This window comes from Pseudomyrmex gracilis, unplaced genomic scaffold, assembly GCF_002006095.1.
Source record: "Pseudomyrmex gracilis isolate BER0280 unplaced genomic scaffold, ASM200609v1 scaffold_20, whole genome shotgun sequence".
NCBI classification, from domain to species: Eukaryota; Metazoa; Arthropoda; class Insecta; order Hymenoptera; family Formicidae; genus Pseudomyrmex; species Pseudomyrmex gracilis.
Genome location: NW_018020604.1, coordinates 18,849 through 43,825, shown reverse-complemented (window position 1 = coordinate 43,825; position 24,977 = coordinate 18,849). Strand labels below are relative to the sequence as shown.

At 41.9% G+C, this 24,977-nt stretch overlaps 2 protein-coding genes across 2 annotated transcripts in view; one reads left to right on the top strand and one right to left on the bottom strand.

Moving 5' to 3' along the window:
• Positions 1 to 12,026, bottom strand: part of LOC109851752 — a 44,154-nt gene extending 32,128 nt beyond the window's left edge. Inside the window, exon 1 of the mRNA XM_020422135.1 lies at positions 11,725 to 12,026. The gene's annotated coding sequence lies outside the window, so the exon portion shown is untranslated. The remainder of the gene's footprint in view (positions 1 to 11,724) is intronic.
• A 4,366-nt stretch (positions 12,027 to 16,392) lies between these two features.
• LOC109851757 lies at positions 16,393 to 24,605 on the top strand. The gene is made up of 4 exons (XM_020422149.1): positions 16,393 to 16,489; positions 22,775 to 23,042; positions 23,627 to 23,887; positions 24,004 to 24,605. The coding sequence occupies exons 2-4, from the start codon at positions 22,836 to 22,838 to the stop codon at positions 24,124 to 24,126; spliced, it is 591 nt and encodes a 196-aa protein (XP_020277738.1). The 5' UTR covers positions 16,393 to 16,489; positions 22,775 to 22,835; the 3' UTR covers positions 24,127 to 24,605.
• The last annotated feature ends 372 nt before the right edge of the window (positions 24,606 to 24,977 follow it).

Genomic DNA, 24,977 nt, shown 5'->3' with positions numbered 1-24,977 from the left:
CCCCCCGTCATCTCTCGTGGTGCAACGTCATCGCAAACAGACGGCGCGTGTAATTTCGCTGCCGGATAATAAAACCCGCAAGAAAGGGATGTTTGCCGGTTCACTCATTTTATTTCCATTTTTATTAAGCTGACGTTGTATATCGATACGGCGTTATAACGGCGATTCGCCACGAAAGCGAACAGGTAAGAGGCGCAATCGAAATAGGTCGGAAACGACGGTTGGCATCGCGGCGGGATCGTCCCGGCGAGAATGTCGTTACGTATATGGAGAGAGATAAACGTTTCGTGCGCGAAAAATCTCGAGATATTGCGATATTATAACCCTCATTCCAACGAACACTCGCGCTTGACAGAATGTCGCGCGGTTGTGCGATTATTGTGAAAAAAAATAAAAAAAAAAAAAAAGAAAATTACTACTGTGTAGGTATTCGTTTAAATAACAACAATTCTCTACATTGTTCGCGATCTAGTTTGTTTCGCGCATAGAGATTACGCATTTTTACATTGCAAATGACGTACAAACGTATACGTGTGTGTTTTTTTTTACTTGTTGTTTTTTTGGTTATTTTTTTTTATTTAACGCAATTTCTTTAATATTTCGCAGGTGTTCGCGAGCACAATCGTAATATTCATCGAGCGCATCTCCGCGTGTGGGAACTACAAGTAACGCAATTGAAACAAAAATCAACTACGTTGTGTTTGTTTTTATCTCTGACGAATAAATTAACACAAGCGAATAAATTAAAAAGAATAAAATTTGATTTTACTTTAATGTTTGCAAACCTCGTTTTATTTATTCTGACTTTCTGGCCTCGTGTCGAAATGAAATAATCACTCTCTCGGGTCAGATCGTAAATTGGCAATCGGCAACTGTGTGACATATCGATTACTTCGTTTTCAAGTGCTCGCCGGGTGTAAGTTTGCAAAAAAAAGATTTTCTTGATTTCTTTTTCCGAATAAAAATATTATTGAAAAGATTCAATTGTCCTTGACTTGAGTAGGTTTTTGATCCCCGCCGCCGGGGATCAGAACGACGAGAAATCCCTTGCAGTGGAGTAACCTCGCGATAAGTCAGACCGCACGTCGTAAGTAGACACGTCGCGTTTAAACTTTTATCTGACGTAATTGTAAATATCGTCCATACAACAATGCAACTTTCTTCTCCTCTCCTCTCTCTCTTTCTCTCTCTCTCTCTCTAATAATTCACAATCATACCGAAGAAAGAGGAGAGATTTACATTTCAATCGAGGTAATATTTAAAATCCTATAAATCTAGTTAGAGTAATTTTTAAATCTAATTAATTCTTATTGCGTTAATTCTCATAGGTAGGCGTTTCCGCTGATCGATGTATAGTCGGACAGACAACATCACCGCGAGCCGCGTACACATCGCATGGCGCGCACACGTCACGTTACAAATGATGACACTACGTTCTAACGGCGTTACGGCCAACAGCGCGCGCGCACTTGTCGTCATTTGTTGTCGCGCGATCCACTCACGACGCAGGGGAGTTGCAAAACGCGGTAACGTTACCCGAGTTTCGACGTACCTTAACGACCTCGATATCGGAGCTATCGAGCGAAGCACCGAGATAGCCTTTGGAAATTCGACGGAGCACTTAAATATCGATTCACGGGAAAGTGCACAAACCGCGATTACGTAATATGCTTCGATATTGAAAACTTCCAAAAGAAATGTACGTGTGAGAGACAAAAAAAAAAAAAAAAAAAAAAACAATCTCGCGCACGTACACAACGGAGAAAACTCTTTTGGCGAAGATTCAAGTGTAAACATTGTGTTACGCTTCTCTCTCGCAAAATCAATTGTTCTCCTGATTCATCCTCCGCATTTATTAAATACGTGGTCGAAATATAAATGACTCTCATTAATTACGCAACGGAATTACCGGCCTCATTTAACGGCAATAAATCGCGTTAATAAAGAGACAATTCTCCGAAACAAAAATACGACAAGAAACGAGATACTTGTTGGAAGGGAAAAAGAAGCGTATATAGAGAGCACGGTGTGTTGCTCGGTGCTTCGCTCGGTGTCCTAAATTCGCGCAAAGAATTTTTAATATGGCGAACGAACGTGTGGACTCTGTGATATTAGACTATCGCAGATGAGCGCGGCCGGGACAAAGAGCGTTTATTCCACTTTTACGATAAATTGCTCCTTCGGAAATCCATTTAGTCGTGGGAGAATGGCATCGCCTCTTCCTCGGGCTCCTCGACGGGAGCTTCTCTCTTTTCTCTTCCCCTCTCCCCCTTCTGACAAATGCATTATCGTTTTTCTGACGTCGCGCGTCGTCTTCTGGGAGACGACGATAAAGTCGAAGCAACGCGGTGGCAACAAGCGCGCGCGCGCGCACGAATGTCAGCGTGTGCAGCGAACTCGAAATTAACATTCTTGCATCCCGTGTTCGCGCCATCGCGTCTGTGTATATTCCTCGCGGCTGCAAGCTCGCACGTCGTTACACACACGGCGCGATGCGTATTTATTTTCCTGGTTGGCGCGCGAGTTGTACCCGGTTTCGACACGTTAACGTCGTTAACGTGGTGTCGTATGCTCGGTCCCGTCTTTTGTTACGCAACGCGCGATACGCAGCTGGCACTGATTCGCGATACGCCTGGCACTCACGTTTATTAAATCTCTTCTCCATATTCTTTGAAACGAATCCCTTGGCGCAGACTCTTTTCCCTTTGCTTGATCTTTCTCTCGTCATAATTTATTCCTCCGCGTTATCTTCGCGACGTCGTCTCCGTTGTGTCGCGATTGCACCTGGGAAATCGCGCCGTGTGTTCTCAGATTTTTCCCTTCGCGCTCTCTCCCCTCTCCCCCCCTCCTCCCGTCGAGGTTGCTCTCTTTCAAAGAGAATCACGACGGTTTAATGTACACCTGTATAAAGTTGTTCTCGTTAAGCTAATGAGAGAGATGTTTCTTAATGGCCTCTCTGTTCATTTGTCCCGCGACACACGCGGCGGGACAACGGTAACGTTTTGCGCTTGTCAATTTATTTAGAAGAGAATCCGAGGACAAGGACAAAATTGCTGTGACGCGAGCAATCGGCCGACCGTAATTGCGATCGAAGCCTACCTTTCGCATTCAATCGCGTGTCACAACGAGCAAAGTTCGTAATATCTCGCAGTTTAACGACGCTAATTAGAAGTCGTATTAACCGTAACACGTTTGTTCGATTCAGCGCGCGCGCGCGCGCGCGCGCTGCCCTTCGTTGTGACATCCTCTCAACAAACATTCCACGCGTCTCCTCCTCTCCCCCGTACTGTGTTTCTCGCAGATTGAAACGCGCGCACTACGTATATACTACATGTGTGTCCGAGAAATCGATCGAAGTAGTTTTCCGACAGTTCTATGGACGCGCGTTTGTTACAGCAGTTCCTCCTCTCCTCCTTGTTCCTCTCTTACATCAAGTGTAACGACGTTCGACGTTCAATAACATCGTGTCTGTAATCTTTCGGCGGTCTTCATCGAATATATGTATGCACGTATATGTATGTTTACGGAGGTGGTGGAATCGCGCGCATCATCGTGCTGCTTTTCTCCGCGTCACTCCCGTTTATCTCAATCCATCACTCGATTTCAGATGCCACAGAGAGAGAGAGAGAGAGAGAGAGGCCTGACACTTGAAACGACGGATATCTCCACGAGAACACCACTCTCAGACATGATCCACACTGTCTCTCCTTCTCTCTCTCTCTCTCTCTTTCTCTCTCTCTCTCTCTCTCTCTCTCTCTCTCTCTGTCTACATTATTGCGCCGAGACAATACTCATGATTTCCCACGTGTCGTGCAGTCCGCAACACACGTCCTGCATTCGTGTCGCGTGCGGCTTTTCCCTTCGATTGAACATACACGTCTTGATAATTCAATCCCGCCGGCAAAACACCGGCGAGCGTCGCAAAACAAACTCGTGGGAGGATTTCTAGCGTGTGTGTGTCTCTCTTTCTCTCTCTCTCTCTCTCGCGAAGAAAAATGACGAGTGTATCGCGCGAATGTGAAGAAATTTTTCTTTTTTTTCTTTTTTTTTTGTTTTAACTTTAAACTACGCGCCGGAGTTTCGATAATGCGTCCATCAATCGAGTATGTATACAATCTTAAATCGATCGACATCTCGGGTCGGGGTTGTAACACAAGCCCGTCATCATCCATCGCGCCGCGTAAAAATCTCCGTGATGCGGAAATTCACGGTTCAACGGACGAATTCCAAAGCCGCATTTCCGCGCGCACTTCGTTTCATCCTTCGTTCGCGTTTATTCTCCTTCGTTCTTTTTTTTCTCTCTCTTTCTTTCTATCTCTCTCTCTCTTGAAAAACGGGCTTCCATTCGGCCGAGATTCGGAAACTGCATCCTCGATTGCATCGGCGATGTAAACAAAAGCGATAAAGGAACAGAAAGCGAGCCCGGGTCGCTCAGCCGTAAAAACAGGGTCAAAGGCTACTCGTCAAAATTGCCGTTTGTCGCAATCGCGCTCGGTTGGACGCGATAAAACGAACTTTCTTGCAGAAGAGATACTCGATCGCTGGAAGTAATATTATGCCTTTGCAAAGTCAGATAAGACGGCAAAGGGGAAATCCCGGGAACAGATTCGCGCGCGCGGTAATTTTCTTCGACAAATTTACTACGAGAGAGAGAGAGAGAAATGATTATCTAAATACACAAAACGGTAAGCCAAAATAAATCGTGCAATTAGGTATTCGCGCGCGCAAAAAGACTTCTTAGATGTTGTAAGACACGAAATCGACCTTCGACAAACTTCAGTTTTTTCAAACGGATCAAAGAAAAGTTCAGCGAAGAAGTCACGATTATACGAAAGAGATAAAAGAAGCGATTCCGAGAGATCAAATGTGTGTGTGTGTGTGTATATGTGTGTATATGTGTGTGTGCCGTATTTAAATTATTACTCGATCGTAAGTTTAGTTCTTGCGCCGGGAGTGTTTGAGAAGCGCTCCGCGAGAAATACGCAGATTATTCCAAGGAACGTAACGCGCGGAATTATTCAGCGTTCAACAGTCGCCGCGAATATTGCCTCGAGAAATTGTTCGGCGTAAGAGAACAGGCAGCGTCTTAAAAAATTGAAACCCGGAACGGGGTTTTCCATTCGAGAATCGTGGTGACGGGGGACTCGTCTATATAACGGCGCGGAGATTCGGTTGAAAGTAACGGGAAAAGAGAAATGGAGAAAGAGAGTGCGCGATTACGGACGAAAGGGGACGGTAACGCAGGGAAAGCTTTTTCCCCACTTAACTGAAAAATCCGCGGTACTGTAACGAGTCGATGGAGACTTTTATGCTCGAGAAAAATGCGCGCCTCATTCGGGAAAGTAGCGCTATATCGTTCCGCGCAGCGATGTGCGATTTCAATGCTGCAGTTCTCTCTCTCTCTCTCTCTCCCTTATGGCCTCGCCGTAGCATCATCCCCGCCGTTGTATCATGTAAAGATCATAAATATCGTCTTTACACTTTTTATGGATAAAGTTGCTCGCTTCTTTCCGTCTGCGGAAGCGCGTTATAAGTTCAGAAAAATTTTTTCAGAAAATGACAGCGAAATGTCTCGTGCGCGATATCAGCTTAAATAACAGAAGAGAGTTTGTAAGAATAAACTTTTATACGTTGATGTTGTACAATGTCATCTTACACAACAAATCTAACGGGGGCTCTAAATTAAATTCTATCCAAATCGCTTTTTTTTCTCATTCCACGGTAGGTCTATTGTATGACTAAAAAGCGAAGTGAAAGGAACGTTCTCTCCTTTGGCAACGCAATAAAATGGAAAGAAGCACTCTTTCTCTCTCATGCGGAAGTCAATATAAGAGCTGCATCTCATTAGAGCAATTCTCATCGGCTCAATTACATGCAAAATGATTTTTTTTCTCTTCTTCAATGTGTCAAAGAGACTCGCTGCTTGATATTGTTTAAGCAAGTGTTTATTAAGACAGTGTTTGTTAAGAGAGCAAGAGAAAGATGTTATACCACGTAAAGAGCATCAACACTGTTCGTCTGCTTTAATAACGAGCGCAAAACGCATTTGCATAACAAACGTGTCAACACTTTATAAGTGTGTTAAATAAACAAAACGGTTTATATTAACAAAAATATGTAGATGCTTCTTCCGAAAAGGATGTTTTTATCACGAAAATCGATCGACTGAAAAAAAAAAACAAACAAACTTTCTAAACAAATGTTACAGAAACTATTTCGACTAAGTGAAACTAACGTGTCATGCGGTTTCCATTTCGCGCATTTTTTTTCTTCTCCAGAGAGAAAAGAGTACAAAGTCATTCTTCTTCCACTCAATGAATTTTCGAGGACGTCTCTCCATTCTCGAATATTCGCGCAAAACGCGTCGCCGTTTTGCTCGTGTCTCACTTCACGCGTGACGGGTGTGCATTTCTGTCCCGTGCAAGTTAATCAAGTACTGATTAAAGAGCCCGTTTAATTAGAGAGCTCGTCTGAAAATTACTCAGACATACCCTAAGCTGAATCGAGGTCGTAGGGATGTCAACATTGATACCGTCTTCGTGATGTTTGTGGAACAATTCAGAGATATACGAAGCAATATTGTCGCAATTACTGTTACATTCACGCAGTTTCTCGTGGAGCGTGTGAATTCAAAGTCTCTCCTCTTCTCTCTCCCTCCCTCTTTCTCTCTCTCTCTCTCTCTGGAAGATTAATTTGCCAGGGCTCTGTGTGCAATTTTTAAAGTTAAATGCTTCCGCACTGAATTACGCCTATTATCATTGTACAAGTTGGCTGGAAAAAGGAAAAGTCACTTAAGAGAGAGAGGGAGAGAGAGAGAAAATTAGAACGTAATGAACGTAATTTTCTCAGTTAAATGGCGGTTAATTTTCGGGAAGTGGAAATTTAAGGAAGCGAGCGGTACGGTGCAGTCGCGTCGTCGGTGCAGTTTCCGCCGAAGCTGAAGGTGTGTCGCCCGCTCGGGACCAAACGATGCGACACGCCCAATTAAACACCCGTCGGCGTACAGAACTAAATTGTATTCGGTATTAATTACCAGCTAAACAGAATTCAGGAGGAATCAAGGTTGGAACTGTAATGCCGGGCACGTTCAAAGCATACATTACACGGGTGTGCGTCGCCGACGTTGTCGCCGTCGCCGCCGCCGCTCGCAAAGGGATGGATCCCGGGGATCATCAAGGAACGTTTGTGATGTCGCAATCGGAACGACCCGAGAACACGCACACATTCGGACGACGTACACCGCATCGTCGCGCCGTAGAATTCAATTTACACACAGGTATTCGGATTATCAATTTTTCTGCCGGTTGTTTTCACATACATAACTGATGAACCTTTAAGAGACTCAATGGAAATATCCGCTGTGTCGGTGAATTCGGATTTAAATCCGCGATGAGTACCGATATATGTATATATACGAGAGCGCGCATCCCTCTCAACGCGCGTATCGTCGCGAGATATCGCGCGCGAAAAATGGAAAAAAAAAAAAAATGCAACACTTTTATGCGTCACGTGTAAGCTTGAAAAATTAAAAAACGACAAAAAGCGACAAATGCAATTGTAATGTGACAATCGTTGATTATTTTTTAAACAATACGGAATAAATCTTTTCGTTTTAATATCCTTTACATAAAAAAAAAAAAGTGTCAAGTCTTTTTGTTGTTTAATTTGAAACGGTTGTAGAAAAATCCTGTCGCCTGAGCGCACGTGTGTATCTTGCTCGCGTGATCTGTCACGTTCGTGTCAGACAGAGATACGACGTCGTATTTACGCGTCGTTTCTATTCACACGTTTCTAGCACCTGGCACTTAAATCGAGCCTGCGAAATTTCATCCGACACGTCGCGTCGGCTAAAAGCCCTTTCCAGACTCGCAGAATGGAACGCACGACGACGAAAACGGCGCAGAAACGACGACGGAAACCTTCGGAATAAATTTCGCGACTCTATATCTTTTTCCGATGCATCCGTCCGATTCTTTTTCTCGCGTTGCTTTCTACCTCGCAATTCCAACGTGCTGCTTTATGACATTCGCGAAACTCGCGCTGAGTGCATGAGCAAGAATGGAACGACGCACACGCGTGTTTCCTCGAAAGATACGCTAACGCAGACTTTTCTTCACAGATACGGCGTGCGATATACGGCGATGTAGAATTGTATTGTTAAAAATATAAAATTAAAAATTGAAAAAAAAAAACGAACAACATTTTCGTACATTTTAAAAGTAAATTTCGAAGATAGAGTTTCATAAAAATCGTTTTTTTTTTTTCCCTCGTTTCTATTGTGTTTTTATTGTATACAATTTTCATCTTTTTTCGCACTAATAAACGAACCATTCTGAACAGGTGATCGCTGTTAAAAATCATCGGAATCATCATTTTTCAAATCCAGTATTTGCAGTGTTTCAAGTGGTGAAGCAATTTCCTCGGGGAATTTATTCATGTTCGTTTGATACGTGGTGCGGACCGTGTGGGATTTAATACGAAAGTCGAAGAGAGGGAGGACCTTAACCCTTGAAGTGCCGACGGGCACACACCGGCGTCTCTTGGGTTCAGGCGTCCATTTAAGTTCTCCTCGCAAAACCTCTAATGCTTCAAGCCACAATCCTTTTCTGTTCAAATATACATCTACATAAATTATGTAAAAATTAAAGCAACATTCGAATAAAAATAATGTAACATATGTGCTACTGTATTTATTTCATGATTTAATGTATCTTTCATATATATTAAATCATAAAATTTAAAATCTAACATATTCAATTGATTTTTGTTTAACCAAAACAAAAATCAATTACTTTTGTGTATCAACACCCACGCTCGATTCTCACTGACCTCTTTTTAGTCTAAATAAACTAAATACTAATATGATATTTTAAAATCTACTGATTGTTCGAATTTATTTTATGTTTATACCGTTGTTTTCTAACAAAAAATTCAACAGAATGTTTCACACAAGCAACGCAAATAATTAAAAGAGTTAACACATATCGCTCGTTGCACAAAGCAAAACGTTTATCGGAACTTCGCCCACAAGTTCGGCGAACTTCAGACGGAAGTAAATCGAAGCTTGAAATGGCGTATATATAATTCCGTAGCTCGGGAAACCTTTCATTTAGGCGAGGAATTAATTTATACGAGCGTTATCGGACGGGATCCTCGATGCGATCCCGTCGGATCCCAGTGGCGGCGGCAAGTAGTTCGCAAGGGCCGGTGAAATCCCTTGGATGGGGGATTGAAATTGTTCGCGAATGAAATTCTCCGAGTGTGTTCTCGTGCTTCGGAATCAAGCTCAACAATTTTCCAATGGGGGCGAAAAACCCGTCAGACAGCGGGAACGAGCCCAGCTCGAACAAAGCGCGGTGTGATCGGGGAAGAAAAATTACTCGCTTTTCGTTCCCCTTTCGTTCTGCGACGAATTGTGGAATGGGATGATACAGACGTGATTAATTACAAGGTCACATTTTGTCGGTCGCACTCGAGTCGATTTGATCTCCGCAGTCTCTCTCGCGGTTGACGCGCATCTCCTCAAAAAAGAAATGAGCATCCGCGGGATGCTGCTTCGCCCTTTGATCGGACGCTAAGCATCTCTCTCCGCGCGCTCGTCATTATCATATAATGCGCTACGTTCTCTCCGACGGACGCCATCAAAAAAAAAAAAATACAAAGTTCACAAGTTTAATAATAACTTATACAAAAAAAAACAAAAAGAAAAACACTGCAATATATCGCCGATTATGACGGTGATTAATCGCAAGATTATTAAAGTTCTTTTTCGCATAAATTCTATCCACCCGTCTTCCCGATGGGAACTTTTACCGCATATTAAATTTTCATAATGCTGCACGTGGCAGATATATACGGTCTCATTTCGCGCGTAACTCTAATGTCACATAATTTTAATTAGAGCAACGTGCTAATTCCAACTGTAAGTTACTAATTATCCGACTGTGGAATAATAATACTTCCGCGCGCCGAGCAGCGTCTTCCTTCTCTTACGCATGTACGGCAACAGAAAATATAACACGGTGATCTATATTACACGGTCCCGGTCGCGTACACATCGGCGAAATTTTTCGCAAAACTTGTGATGAGAGAGAGAGTAACGCGCATAAGAGATCAATATATATTTTCTCTCTCTCATTTTCACTCGTCGTGACCTCCCGCGATTGAGTGTGTCCGAGCGATCGTGGAATACGCGCGGATGAATCTTCACGTTTTCCGCGAAGTGCCCTCATTCAATTGCAAATCGAGCTGGCACGTACAATGAATGAGATTCGGAACACACACTGCTCCTCCTCCTCCTCCTCCGTATTTACTTGCTCGCGAAGTACGACCGCGTTCGAAAAGTTTCAGAAAGAAACGTTACTTGATTTCTTGTGATTTTTACTGGCGCGCTCGCCGTGTCGATATGAAAGTTTCGCGCTCTTTCTTCGCGCGAAATACGATCGACATTTTCGGAAGAGAAAACAACTGTATTTCCCGAACAATTTCCTCGGAGAGTTTCGTATCGCTCCGTATCGATGAGAGTTTTCTTCTTCTTTTTTGATACCTAAAGTGCTTTAATTAATTCTACGCGGAGGAAAGTTGTCTTCAATACGTATATATAATATTCCGCGCGCAGGATTTTCGTTTCTCGTGTGCGTTGGTTAAAGCGCGACTCGACTTACGCGCGCGATGCTCTTTCTCTCCTTATTGGGATATTAAGAGTTACTTGTTTATTCTCTCGAAAGGAGAAGTCAACATAATAAAAGTCGGTAAAATGTAACCGGAAAACTTTATCATTTTTCGTAAAAAGCTGGAATGTTACTTTGAAAGAAAATTATACGACGTTGCGTCTTGTGAAAGGAAGACAATTTAAGGATTTTTCAATACTTCCAGCGTGATGCCGTCGTCAGTTTGCCAGAAATCCAATCCGATCGTTTGTTGTGTGTTATTAAAGAAAACGATCGTCTTTATCATTTCTCGAAGTTGTTGGTAATATCGTATACGTGATATCTTTCCGTGTGTACAGTTTGTGTGTGTTTTTTTTTTTTGCACGTACATCATTACTCTACAATATTGATACAGAAAATATTATCTACAAACCTGTAAAACATTTTATGATTTAAAATTCTCTTTTTTTTTTTCTAAACTTACTCTTTTGCTCTTTTCTAAAGTACTTGCTTTAAAAGAAGTAACAACAAGTGTATGACATCTTACATTTTTCATACACGTGACGAAACGCACAAGAAAAATACAGAAGAGCGTAACGCTTTCCCTTGTCGATTTGCACTGTTGTCTTTTAATATAAATAAATATCTGTTTATCGATTTTATACACAGTGTATATATATGTATAGTAAATAAATATATACACACAACCGTTTGTTAAATAAATAAAATAAATGTTTTCGAACGAGAGACAACGTCGCGTATAGAATTTGCCAACACGGGAGATGATATCACTAATATAACTATATATATATATATATATATATGCTCTCCAAAAGAGAGGACGCGTCCGCGTGTTCGGCGCAGGACGCGCTTCTAAACGAAACGGCGCGCGCTCAAACATAATCGGGGGTGAGCTCGTTAGCACTCGAGATCACAGTTTTACCCCGACGGGAAATCAAATTTGTCGTCCATTAAATTGTCAACGATCTGTTTATATCCACATGTACAAAGACGTTTCGCGTTGCATGTCCGCGTTATATATGTTTAGAAATTTATTTATTACAAAATTATTTACCTTGTGGCAATTGTAGATTGATCGTGCAAATAGAAACATCGAGGGCTCGTAGCACTCCCTTTCTCTAAAGCATTTTCCTTCCTAGTACGTGCATCGTACGTGCACGTACATATTTTCCTGAGACCGATGAGACGAAAAGCAAAAAATTGAAAGAAAAAGAAAGAAAGAGACGAAGGAAAACCGAGGAGGAGAGAAAAACAGTGATTGGCGGGGAGAAAAAACAAATCAGAAGGGTGATGTTTCCTCGAGAAGCGACGCGTGCACGGGAACTTTTCTGTGATCTCACGACGGCACGCGAACCACACGACCAAGTAGCGCAACTGAACTCAGCTGAACCGAGTCGGAGCTTAAATTACCGAAGAGAGAGAGAAGGCGGCGGGGATGAACGGTGGTGGCGGTGGAAAGAGGTGGTGGAACAGAGGGCGAGGATCGCATCGTCTCTCTCGCATCGATTTACTGACAGTGGCGCGCGCTTCGCTTCTCTCGCGGCTCGTTTTCGAGCGCGCCCGAGAAAGAGTCGCATTCCACGAGCGTAAAATGCGCGCACGCGCGCGCGCGAGTAGAGCATCCCGAAAAGTATCTTCCTAACTTCCTTCAGAAACTTTTTAATCAATTGTAAGTCACACCTCATGAAGTTTGAAAAAAAAAAAGAAGAAAAAGAACACTTCAAGTCGAATTACGTGAGATTCGACGAAGAGAAGTGTTCGAGATGCGCGGCGTGAGCGTTCGGGAGCGCTCAAGTTTTGTGAAAAAACTGTTTGGCAGATCAATTGCTTGACACTGTTTCGAAAGATATAACACCGACTTACGTATCTCGAAGTTTGCACACAACGAAATTAACCGAAGGATCGAAAACTTTCTTCATAGATACGTGGATATTTAATTTCAGATTCAGGAGAGAGAGAGAGAGAGAGAGGTTCGCGATATATATAAAGATTGCAGCTCGCAATCTCGAGAAAATGATTTCGCAGATACCGTGCACTTTTAATGAGAATTAAACCGAAAGAGTCTCTCTCTTATCCGCGGATTCGCGTGTTCTCGAAACGATATATTTTCTCTCTAACACACGGTCAAAAAGCCGCACAGTGGTGAGGGGGGGGGGAAGAGGGAATGAGAGGGAGAATTGCGACTGCCAACCGTGTACCGTTCCCGTTGCGCAGCTGCAATCATACACAATGAAAAGTCTTATAAGAAATTGAACCAAATTGAATTCCAGAAGCGAAACGTGAGAGTCCGGCGAGGGAATGAGAGAATATGTATATAAAATAAAATTAATATAACACGTTGTGATAACAAGTAACACACGTTTTTCTGAACAAAAAACGCGTCAAGAGGAGAGATCCTCAAGTTTTAATTCGCTCTGGACGGGACGACGAAAATCCTCTCGCGGATCAGATGGGCGATCGAGATAGCGTTGATTGCTGATCGAATTAATTAAAACCGCGGAAGTGTCACTTCAGACCTTTACACGCTTCTTGGCATACTTCTCGATGACGCGGCTCCGCTAATTCGTGCAAACTTCGTCGCGTCAGCGGAAAAAAGTGGGCACTTCCCGAATGCGCTTCCCCCACGATCGATTCGTACATATCAGCATTTCGCGAAACGCTCCCGAAAAAAAAAGCGCAACTGCGAGAGACGATTGATAAGTATCCGAAACGACGCGCAGATAGCGCGAGACAGAACGGACGCCGTTCTCTCAGTCACATTTTCGACAATGTCGTCGGCTTGCACTTCAATTGTTTTGACAAAGATCAAAATTTTCAAAGTTTTGCTGTTTTCTTATTCGCCAGATTCGGTGAAAAAGAAAAAGATTCCGGCAACAATCAAGTCGTCAATGACGCAAATGGCTGCCAATTTTGGGCGATAACGAGCCAGCCATTTGACGTTCTTACGAAGGATAAAATTTGTCATCGACGATGTGCTTATCATAATCGCACTTTATACGTCCAGCGGCAACACGTTCGTTTGAGTTTAACCGTCGCACATAGATTAATGATCATTTTATATGGGCACCCCGCCGCTTACACGTCCGGCTTAAATTTCCTGCGCTAATTAGCGCTCGAATTCGAAGCTGATGATACGATTACTCGTGTCATTTGGAGGCGTCGTCGGTGGTATCCGTGGTAATTGAAAAGCCATGTCGTTAATGACCGGGAGAGGACGTGTAACGTGCCGAAGTTTTAATATTTCGAATAAAGCACTTCCTCTTCTTCCAAAATACGATATGTACCCTCTGCTTTTTATTTTAGAGAAATATATATCATATAAGTATATATATATATGTGATTTTAAAGAATAATACATGTACATATATGTACATATATGCATGAAAAATATACATATAAATATACACACGTACATTGAGTGCGCAACTGTTAAAGATGTTCGTGTTCCGGCACGGAAGTGATTCAACTTCTCTCGTTAATACATCGAAAGTTCTACATGGGGAAGAGAGAGTTGGCCTAACTTCATACACACACGCGAAAGATTCAAAGTGAGTTGATTATCGCGCGCTCTCGATTACACTTGCTATTATTAAGTTTAACAGCCAAGAGCATGTCGGAGCGTGTGCGCGCCTACACAACTTGCTTACATATTGATATGCTCGATTAATAATTTAAACTTGCGATGTTGTTGCCGCTCAGCCACGTTATTTCGTCGTTTATCCTAGTTCTTTACCAAAAAAAATTGGATAAGAAAAAAAAACAGAGACGAGAATTCGTAAGGAGGATAAAAAAAAAAAAAGAGACCAACGAAGGCACGATTTTGCGTGTGTCTCTTATTTTTGCGTAACTTCTTTTGAAGTTTGCTCCGCGTACACGAGCACAAGACGCACAGGTTGACTGCGTTACGTCGCGCGGGTGTGACCGAGAAAAAGGAGAAAGACGAAAGCAAGAGGTAAAAAAAAATATTGCGTCGGGGTAACGCTGGTAAACTCGCGCGGAGCAACGATACGCGGTGCAAAAACAACTCAGGTTTCCGCTAACATTTTTTTTTTTTTTTTTTGTTTTCGTGCGCGCGATGAGAACAATATCAGGGATTTTAACGATTCCACGGCGTTTTTTTCCCAGCAGTTTGCTCTCGGTGTTACATAATTTCTGAAAAATGAAAAAAAAAAAGAAACAAAGCGAGCACGCGTTTCAAAGTCGAGAAAACTGGGATATGGAGAGAAATTTGCTTTAACTCTTTCTCTCTTTGTTACATTATTGTGATGAATTATAAATATTAAAACACTTTGCACTCAGAAGACGATAGGATTAATTATAAAGAAAAAGTGTTTGACGCGAAGAAATGGCAAACACTGCGCGCGCTCTGGGTAATTTATAATTTTAATTAATTAATGAGATACACAGAGTGTGTGTCGGAGCAACCGGCGGCGCGCGCCCGCGTCACAAAACTCTCGGATAAAAAAATGACAGGCGCAATTAATTTTTCATTCGCGGTTATTGCCCATCAGCGTGGTAATCCGACGTCTCGATTGCTGTCGTTACCGATGGAATTCGCCCCCGCGACACGACATCGTAAATTTTTAATTGAAACGAGATCTCCGCGGACGGAAAAAAAAAAAAATATATACGGGATTTCACGGAGAAGATGACAGATCGTGGAAAATCCCAATGAAAAGATCTCAAATGCGATTAGATGCGATGAGATACGAAATCTTGCGAGTGGTTTATCAACCGGTGAAGAAGGGAGAGAGAGAGGAAGTGAATGAACCAACAAGAGCGACCGATGAAACTCTGGTTAAAACGCGAAATCGGTAGCGATGGAAACGATATCAATCGCGATTAACGATTTTCTTATCAATCTTCCATTACTTAAGTCTCATCGTTTGCGCGAAAAAGCGAGGGAAAACGTTGTTTCGACGTTCTGCGCGCCTCTTCGCGAGACGCGCAACTTGTACATCTAAGAGGAAATTTAAATATTTAATCTGTTCCCCAGGATGCTTTGTGACATTTGTCAAGAAAAGGCGAAGATTCTATGAGTGTTTTGCGAGATATTCAAATAGAGAACGAACGTAGGAGGTAATTTTGATCGAAGAAGGTGTGTAAGAGAACATATATATGTATAGAAAATATATATATACAACTGACAACGAGAGAGAGAGAGAAAGAGAGATTAGATTAAATTAGATTGGAAACCTTTATTTACCAAGCGCTCTGAAAAAAATCCTCTCAAGCGCGAAAAATTAACAAAATAAAAAAATACGAGAGAGAGAGAAAATCGAAGTCTCTCAAAAATGTTCTTCCATTGTTCCTCGCGCGGTATTGTTTAAATCACAAATTTATATATCTTATGTATATATATATATATCTTGTTACCATAAGAATACAAATTGACAAAGATGTAAAACGTTTAAGTATATATATATATATATTCTTGACATTATTAAAATGCAATTGTCTCTTTGAGAGCTTAATGCGGACGCTGTGATTAAGAGGAACATCCGAAGTGTTTCAATATATTTAATATTGAACACTTAATTTTATTTGACATGTTTATTACGTTACGTTCATCAATTGATTAATGGCTGAAAATTTCATTCACCTAAAAGCGAGAGAGGGTGGGCGGACAGCGAGTTGGTGGCGAGAATACGGGGTGGGAAAAGAGAACTTCGAGGCAGGCCGGTTAGGGGCGCTACAACATCGCCAACATGGCTGTCGCAGCTTGATACCCCGAGTCTCGACACATCCGGAAAGCGCCGTGTTTCGTGTGCGTTTCGCCAAGGAGTTGTAGCCCGTTTCGCGCGAGCAGAAAAAGTCACGTGAGTAGAACCAGACAACGGCGATGAAACAATTTCGCGCGAATATTCGCAAACACGAGCGAGAAATAACTTTTGTGGAAAATATTTTCGTCGATCGGACCGAGCGTTATCCGACATATACGGCTGGCCTGCGTGCGCGTTGCATGGCGTATATACGTGTATGTGTGTATGTGTGTGTATATCCGTGTATCATTGTATATAATTGCGTCGGTGTTTCGAGACGCGTGTCTCTACTACATCGGCGATCAATAAAACGATGGCGGAGGGTTGAATATTTTGACACGGTGTGCGTATATTCTCGTCTTCTAAGAACATCCCACTTTCGGATTTTAGGCTTGCTGCAACACGTTTGTGTTTTCATCTCGTTTGCAAACGTCCACTCCTTGTTCCCACGCGCGCGCACACACACATACATTTCATCCCTTTCCGGAAGCGGTCGTCTGGCGTGTCCGTTTCGCCAGTGATATCCCACGAGATGTCGCGTCGGGGATGATAACGTCGTCGTGTATATACATCAAAACGGGATGGGGATTGCAATGACTTTTTTGCACTTCGCTAAGAAAGTTTAGAGCCTTTAAAAAATTTATCCTCTCTTCTCGCGTAAACATCACGTGATGATAAAAAACTGAAAAACAAGAAATTAATGTGAGAAACGTGCGCGACGAAGCAAGTAGATATCCCGTTGAAATAAATGACTCGGCGCTACTTTCTTATTTCGTCGACGATGATTTGATTGATAAAAATTGAAGTTGAATCTTCTCCGTCTTACGTTTGAAAAGCGAAATGAATTTCACGAAGAGAACAACAAAACAAAAAATTAATCTTAATACTCAGTATATTTCTCTTAAAATTAAAATCAATTCAAAATTTGATATCTCTGAAGTAACAAAAAAAAATGGGGAACGTCTGAATCTTTTACTTCTCGTAAACATTTATTTTTGAGATGTTCGAATTTAAGACTGCACGTAATGGCAAACATATTGACACATCTCGTACGTGTTATATATCGTTGTGTCGCACGATATGGAACTATCTCCGAGCGACCGTCAAAGCGTGTCATGCGATGGCACGATCTGACAACAACGAAAGTGCAGCCAGCAATTCGGCAAATAAACTGCAACGTTTTTTTTACGTCCGAGACGATCGAACGCGTCTGACGAGAAACTCCGACGTGCTTTTTACTGGGGTATCCTGTTGCAAACAGTAAATGCATCCCCGGTGTGTATTCTCGACACGTACGATATATGTATATATACACACATATACATCACTTATATAATATATATATATATACATCTTGAAGAAACTATCAAAGATTGTCCGCACAGAAAATCTTTGACAAATAACTAAGAAGAAAATTTATAACATAATATTTGTTAATCTTTGTTCATGTTTTTCAAAAGCAAATATTTTATAAAAATTACCTATATATAAATATATATATTAAATAATCTCTTCAGGCTCTGAAGTTTCTAAACTAATAAATATATATATTCGGTCATAGGAGCCGTTCGCTAGGTGTTGTGCGNTATATTATTATTTAATTATATATATTAACGTATTACATGTAAATAAAAGAGGAATGAATTTTGATACTCCCTAGAGTTGGTTGCTGGAAAATGAGTCGGTAAACTACTAAGAGTTACCAACATAAAGCGGCTTCTTTCCTTTGATTCAAGAAAAATCGCAGATCTGTGGGAGTAGTATATGTTTTGCAATAACGTTCTATTTGATAAAGTCGACATTGAGTCCTATGAAGTCTGTCCTTGAAGCTCAATGTGTATATATCTAAGATTTCATCAGAAATCTCTTCTCTTGTACTTTTCTAAGAGACGGTGGTCGAAATTGCGACGAAAGTGATCGCAGTCAACCGTCAGTCTGACATCAAGCACGTAGAGTTCATTTGTCTCCCAGCTGTCAAATAAATCTGAAGCTTACATCGAAAGACTTTTATCTAGTTGAAGTAGATATGGAAAAAAATTGTTCGTAATCATGTTCATTCTTTTTTTTTATTAAAGAAAATAATTCGCCGCGCGATATAACAATGCCCGTAATGTTCGCGAATTTGTCATGATTTTGCAATTAGAGCTCTGGATAAATAACGAAGAATTGCGATCAATTATCTGTCCGGAGTTAGTAAAACGCCGCAAAAAGTTTTATGTGATTTAGTGACCGGCTTAAATAATTAGTTTCATCCAATTTTTCCTTCGAGACGCTTGTACGTCTTTATTACTCCTTTCACCGCGCATCTATTATTCATGCGTTCACTATCTCCTCTACTTCAAACGACCGCGGTTACGTCTTCAAGAGAAATTATGTACCTGTAATTTTTCTTTATGGCAAAAAATACATAATTACATGAAACGCGTAATGAGCGCAAATAGAGTAATTTCGAAACTTTTCGCGTTGAACAATTTTCTGTGAACTCATTTAAAACATAATTGTCTATGTAAATTTAAATAGAAATCTTAAAGATTCGCGAGAGAAGTTAAATTACTCAAATCTTGTATTAAACTCTTATATTAAAAATTCTTTTCAAAATACTGCAAAAATACGCAATATTCTATTTAATATCGAAAAAGAAGTTTGCCTTCGCGCGCATTTCTCTCATTTTCCTTCATTTATCGTTCAAACGGTTTTATCGCCAGAACGTGGTGTGTTTGTTTTAAAAATAGGACGCGCAAGCTTTGACGGATTTTAATTAGAAGTGAAAAATTAATTTCATATTTCACAAAAAAAAAAGAACTACGATGGGGAAGGGGTGGGGAGGAGGTGAGTTCTTTCCAAGAACAATGTTCGCTTTGCACGTGTGATCGACCCCATACGTATATAATATAACCGTGATTGTTCTCATTCGTTAACGTGTCAGCTCGGTGGTTCTCTCGAACGTACAACAGTCCAGAGACGCGAAAAGTTTTCAATAACTCGATAAAGTGTTTTACTTGTCAAGGGTGCGCAACACACAGGTAAACGATGTGTGGCGGGCAATAATGCTCGGCAATGTCAAGCGCAGTTCGATTGTTTCACAACAGTTTGTGATGGTATAGTCGTCATCTGATGAAAGTGCATAATATACAAATGTTTATCTTTCATAGGAGATTGTTGTTCGATGTGTTTGCAAGCGAAGATTATTATTGGATGTTAGTTTATTGTTCAGTAAGCAGCTGTTTCTGTTTGTTTGTTTTTTTCCACGAATGTTCGCGCGTCTTGTCAAATTTACAAATTTATACAGCAAGTACGAAAATTATCGTAAATTGCGAAAGATGAATAAGGGATGAATTGTGTGTATTGGCAACGCCAGTTGTCACGAAGTTTTAGAATATCTTAAACGCGATAATTCACTCGCGCACAGCGCAGCTGTCATTAACGCAGTCGAACGTGGGTAACACCGAGAGTGACCCAAATCCACTCTCGGAAATTTTGCAATCGCGGGTGTCACTGGCATTCCATCGCCACAAGTGACACAATTACCTCTCTTACAAAATACGTTTCCACCGCTGTAAACCAAATTCAATTCTGATGCGAGAGACTGCCCGTGGGCGGTTTAAGCCGCGCGTTTTTTTTTCTCTCTTATACATGTCAAAAAAAAACACACTTTTGCCATCACGATCTAAAACAATAAATCGAAAAAGTAACACCGTTGAATAATTACTGTTTACATTAACCGTTTTTCTTTTCAGAGGTCAGAGTTCGTTTAATAATTAATTTCTTTTTTTTTCATATTTATAAATCTTTTACCGTAAATCATTCGATATTGTCGACCGAAATATTATAATTGGGTTTCGATTGTTTCGTAGCAGCCATCAATAATTCACGTACACTTTTCTTCTTAATATTTATGTAAAGTGCGTGACGCAATTTGACAAGTTCGGGGGAAGACCGAACTACCCGTAAATAAATCACGCGGGTTTTCCCACGTCGTAATTTGTGTCGATGTCGACCGAGCGATTCGAAAAAGAAAAAAAAAAATATACGAGCGGGGCATGCCTACAAACGCGAAATAACGGGCTCCGGTGAGCTCGACTGCGCGGCGAATTGCGGGATGAAAACACGCGTACTATTGTAATGGAACAAGAAAACGGATGAAAATGTAGTATCGCGTACAAGACGGACGCTGCTCGTAAATATATACGAAGAACAAGAGACGGCAGAGTGTAGAAAGAAAAAGAAAGAGAGAGAGAGAGCGAGAGAGAGAGAGAGAGAGAGAGAGAAAGCTTCTCTGATAGGAGTAGGTAGGTAGGTGGCCGTGGACGGGGATGAAAGCACCAAGGGATGGAGGAAGCTAAGCGAGAGGGAAACTAGGACGAGAGGTGTTGGCCCAGGATGGGGGTACGTTGGTACCAGCTCGGGCCACTGACACGTCGTCCAGTTCTGAGCAGAGAGGGAGGAAGGGGGATTCCACCCCCCGTCCTTGGATGGTTGGATGAAAGCGCGTGGGATCCTCGTCCCACCTACCGATGCAACCTACTTTGTCGTCTGTTTCATTTGTGCGATAAAACGTCGCCTTATCCGTCCATCTTATCTGTTGAGCGCTGATTTCCGTCCCGATGAAATTTTCCATCAGAGTTTTACGTCTGTCCATTTCTCCCCACGTGGATCGCATTTTCCCATTACGCCTTCTGCCATTTTATGCGCGCGATAAATTGACGTTGCGCAAAAATTAAATTTTCGCGCGAATATAAAAAAAACTGTTCGAAAATTGTACTTGCATATAATCTCGATGGATATTGTTCTTTTTTTTTTTTTTTTGTTTTTGTTTTGTTTTTCAAATAAGGTTGATTATCTCCGTTAATGCAAAACTCTCGTCGTTTTGTTATTAGTTCTTCGGTTGAGCTGAAGCATCCGGAGCTGCTTCAACTTCTCGAATACTTTTTAAACTTTCGTTCTTCTTTGTCCTTCGAACTTTCTTCGCCATAATCATGCTGAAAATTGTAATTCTGGGTTTTCCGAGAACAGCGGAAAGAAAGAGAGAGATATGTTCTTGAAACTATCGTTTGTTAGCCGCTAAATTTCCAACAACACAACGTCTGTTTCCAGCTTCATCATTTACGTCTGAATAAAACGGGCTTGTTCTACTTGCAATTGTGCATCGTTCGCACGACTTCTGTTTCCTCCCGGACTTCGTTAACTGCAAATATTATTCACATGCTTTAGCTCGAGAGGAAAGTTTCGTCCTGTCGTCTCGTTTTGCTAACGTGCCGATAATAATACTTTATTTTCTTGCATTAAAAGCGCCGGAAAGTTGCGATGTATGCGCGGCCGGTAAGACGTTCGACCGGATGAGACTTGCTCCACTTGTGCACAGAAACGGGAGAGAGACACGATCGAAATAATGCGCGCGAGACTCGGCTTTTATAGGTCATCGGTATATCTAGCGGGGGTCTCTCTCATACTTTCGGCACATCGTGATAAAGATGCCAGCGCACTGCTCCGTCATTTTGTCTGTCCCAGAAATTTGCATCCCGTGTTCCGCTTGAAATCCGTCGCGCGTTCTCGACACAACGAAAATTAATTAATTATAACTTCAGCGAGAAAATCAAAAACACACACTTTGGATTGAAGCATCGAATAAACGAACGTAAGCTTTCACACACATGTTCACAAATTTAATAATAAATTAAAAGTTAATGCATGTTGCATTTAATTGAATAATTAATTTCGTTGCGCATTGAATACTATATGCATTAATAATAATATATTATAATAACATTGTACTAATGATACAGCTGCGTGTTAGAACAATAGGGATGATCATCGTGTTGTATTTTCGCGTTCCTCATCACAAATCAAAACACGATAAACACCGAACGACGTGTCGGAATCATCCTTCGAGCTTGTCCTCGATTCCATCTGACCCCTTCCTTCCCGAACTAGACTTAAGGGCGGGGTAAACCTTCGCACCTGTAAAGTCGGCCGCAAATGCGCCAAGTCGAGTGGCGTTACGCCGATATCCGCAAACTCGGTCAGTAGGTCAACAACGGACACATCCGGTACAGTAGCGTGATCTCGCCGGGTATAGAGCAAACTTCTCATTATACGGAACCGAGCATCTAGTTTGCACCAAAACCCATTTTGATATTCCTGTTTTTTTTTCTTTTTCTTTTTTTTTTTTTTTCCCCCCCAAACTCGAACCGTTACACAATCTAAACTTCCTCGCAAAATACATTCGTTTATTTACTCCGCGAAACTCGGATTTTTCTACGGAGAGCGAAAAATATATATTTCTCCCTTCGCGCTCGCGCGATGAAAAATACAAATCTTTTCTCCTTTTTTTTTTTTTTGCAGGCCACGAGAGCAAAGAAAACCCGTCAAACTGGCGCCGTTCAAGATCCGTTTTACCTCGAACATGCTGAAATCGCGCAGCTCCGGCGACAGTCGCAGCAACAGCGTGGAATCCGAGGAACAGCAACAACGACAAGTCGATCAGTCGTTGGACGCGGACAAGTACGCGGACGAACACGGAACGGAAACGAACAAGAATTGTTTGTCGATTAGAAACGAGCTAACAATCCCGAGCTCGCCGCCGCCCTCTTACGAGCACGTTCTCGAAGAGGTGAGTTCGTCGTATCTCGGATGGAAATTTCAATTGATTTAATCTCCGATCTCCCCCGGGAGATTGTGTGTGTATATATTGTTATAGGCGGAGATTTGTGTATGTGGAAATAAAACGAATCAACATTTTCGCGCGAATTTGAACTATCGGCGCACATATAGTCCGTGTGTGTGTGCACACAACGGCCCCGCCGAGCCGTTTAATTTTCAGCCAAGAGAGCTGAGCGCGTATTAACGACACGCTCGATTAATTTTGCGCGAAACGAATATCTCGCAACGGTGCGGAACAAAATATGCACGTTCCCGCCGAGATCAACGTTCGCGCGACAGCTCGTTCGCTGATGGAAAATACGACGCGCGGATTAACGGTCGCACACGTGCAACTACCGCGAGGTTGGTTGCGGTATTATATATCGCCCGATATTTCGCGCCACATTGTGCTCACATATCGCGCGCCTAACAAGCAGTGCATCAATCAACCGTTCACAATCACCGCGTGCGATTAAAGATTTCATTACATGATGAAAGAGAGAGGGGAAAAAAAAACATTAACAACCTCTCGTGCGATTCTTTGTTTGATTTCAGACACGAATGGAATCGTCAGCCATCGCGCTGAGGGAGACGAAGGAGGGCAGAAACAAGGAGAAACAAGATCCGAGGTGCGAGAAGAACGCGGAGAACGCGGAAGGTGCCGCCAACGGGGTTGACGAGGGCAGCGGGGACAGAAAGGTGGCCAAGGGGCCCAAGATATTTCACAAGTCGAGCAAAGAATTTTACAAAGCGATGGCCAAACAGTGGGGCATCACTTGCAAAATGAGCGATCATTGCAGGTGTTTGGATTGCCAGGTACGTTCTCTTTTTTAGGTTTTTTTTTGTTTTTGTTTTGTTTTAAAGAGAATTTCGAAGAGAAAGTGAATTGCTGCACTCGGTCCGAGCGTCACGATGCGCATTTTTTGTCGCAGAGTCATTATTTCGACTGCGACTACGAGAAAGACGAGCAGGAAAAGGGCGACGGCGGTCTCAGCGCGGGCACGCCGATGTTCATTTCCGAGGTGATGCACGGCACCGCGTGCGCCCTTCTGTAAAGCCGCCTCCGTTTCTTTCGGTTCCGCTTCTCCTTGTCGACGAGCAAGACGTCTTTACCTGATTACCACACGCACAAAAAAAAAAAAAACGGCGCCTAAACAGCAGCGACGAAGAACTTTCCACGTCGTACGTTTATATATATATCTATATATATATATATATATATGTACATGTTGTATAAGTTTAACGTGTGTCGAAGGGAGACATTTGGTGCTTACATCAATGTCAAAGCTATTCGCGCGATATATGGAACAACGTGTGCTTTCCATATGCACACGTTGATAAACACGAGAGGACGTATTTCAAGAGTAACAAAACGCTGAACTTGCGGAAACCTTTGAAACTATACAACACAAAAATAATTTGTGCAGGCCTTTGCGCAAAAGAGAAATTCTCTCAATCGGGAGGGAAAGATATTCTTAATTTTTTTACACACGCGATAAAACCGGTTCAGTGAACACACACAAAGTAAAACAGGAAGAGACACATTTTTTTTTTTTTTTTTTTTTTTTTTTTAACAGCGCGGCCAAAACAAATTTGAATCTCACGCTTCGCGATAAAGAGATTTTCAGTGTTTTTTCCGTCTCTTTCTCGCGAAAGGTAATCTTCTGAAAATGTAATGAACACTAAGAATTTCTTATTATCGCGTATTGAAATTGTTCAAATGAGCATGAAGACACAAATGTGTTACGTTTCTTTGTACTGGACTTGATTTTTTTCAACGAGAAGAATGTGTATGTACCTGTTGTATATCAGGTTGCGCAAAGAAACTGCTGACGCGATATTTGCGGTGTCATTTTTTCATAGTTTTGACGATTCCGCGATGTGTTTTGCAAATGTCGATGTGACT

Excerpts from the sequence above, each read along its gene's own strand:
- LOC109851757 (XM_020422149.1), top strand. The coding sequence starts at position 22,836 with ATGCTGAAATCGCGCAGCTCCGGCGACAGTCGCAGCAACAGCGTGGAA. Across the intron at positions 23,043-23,626 it reads ACGAGCACGTTCTCGAAGAG|ACACGAATGGAATCGTCAGC; the intron begins GTGAGTTCGTCG and ends GTTTGATTTCAG. Across the intron at positions 23,888-24,003 it reads GCAGGTGTTTGGATTGCCAG|AGTCATTATTTCGACTGCGA; the intron begins GTACGTTCTCTT and ends TTTTTGTCGCAG.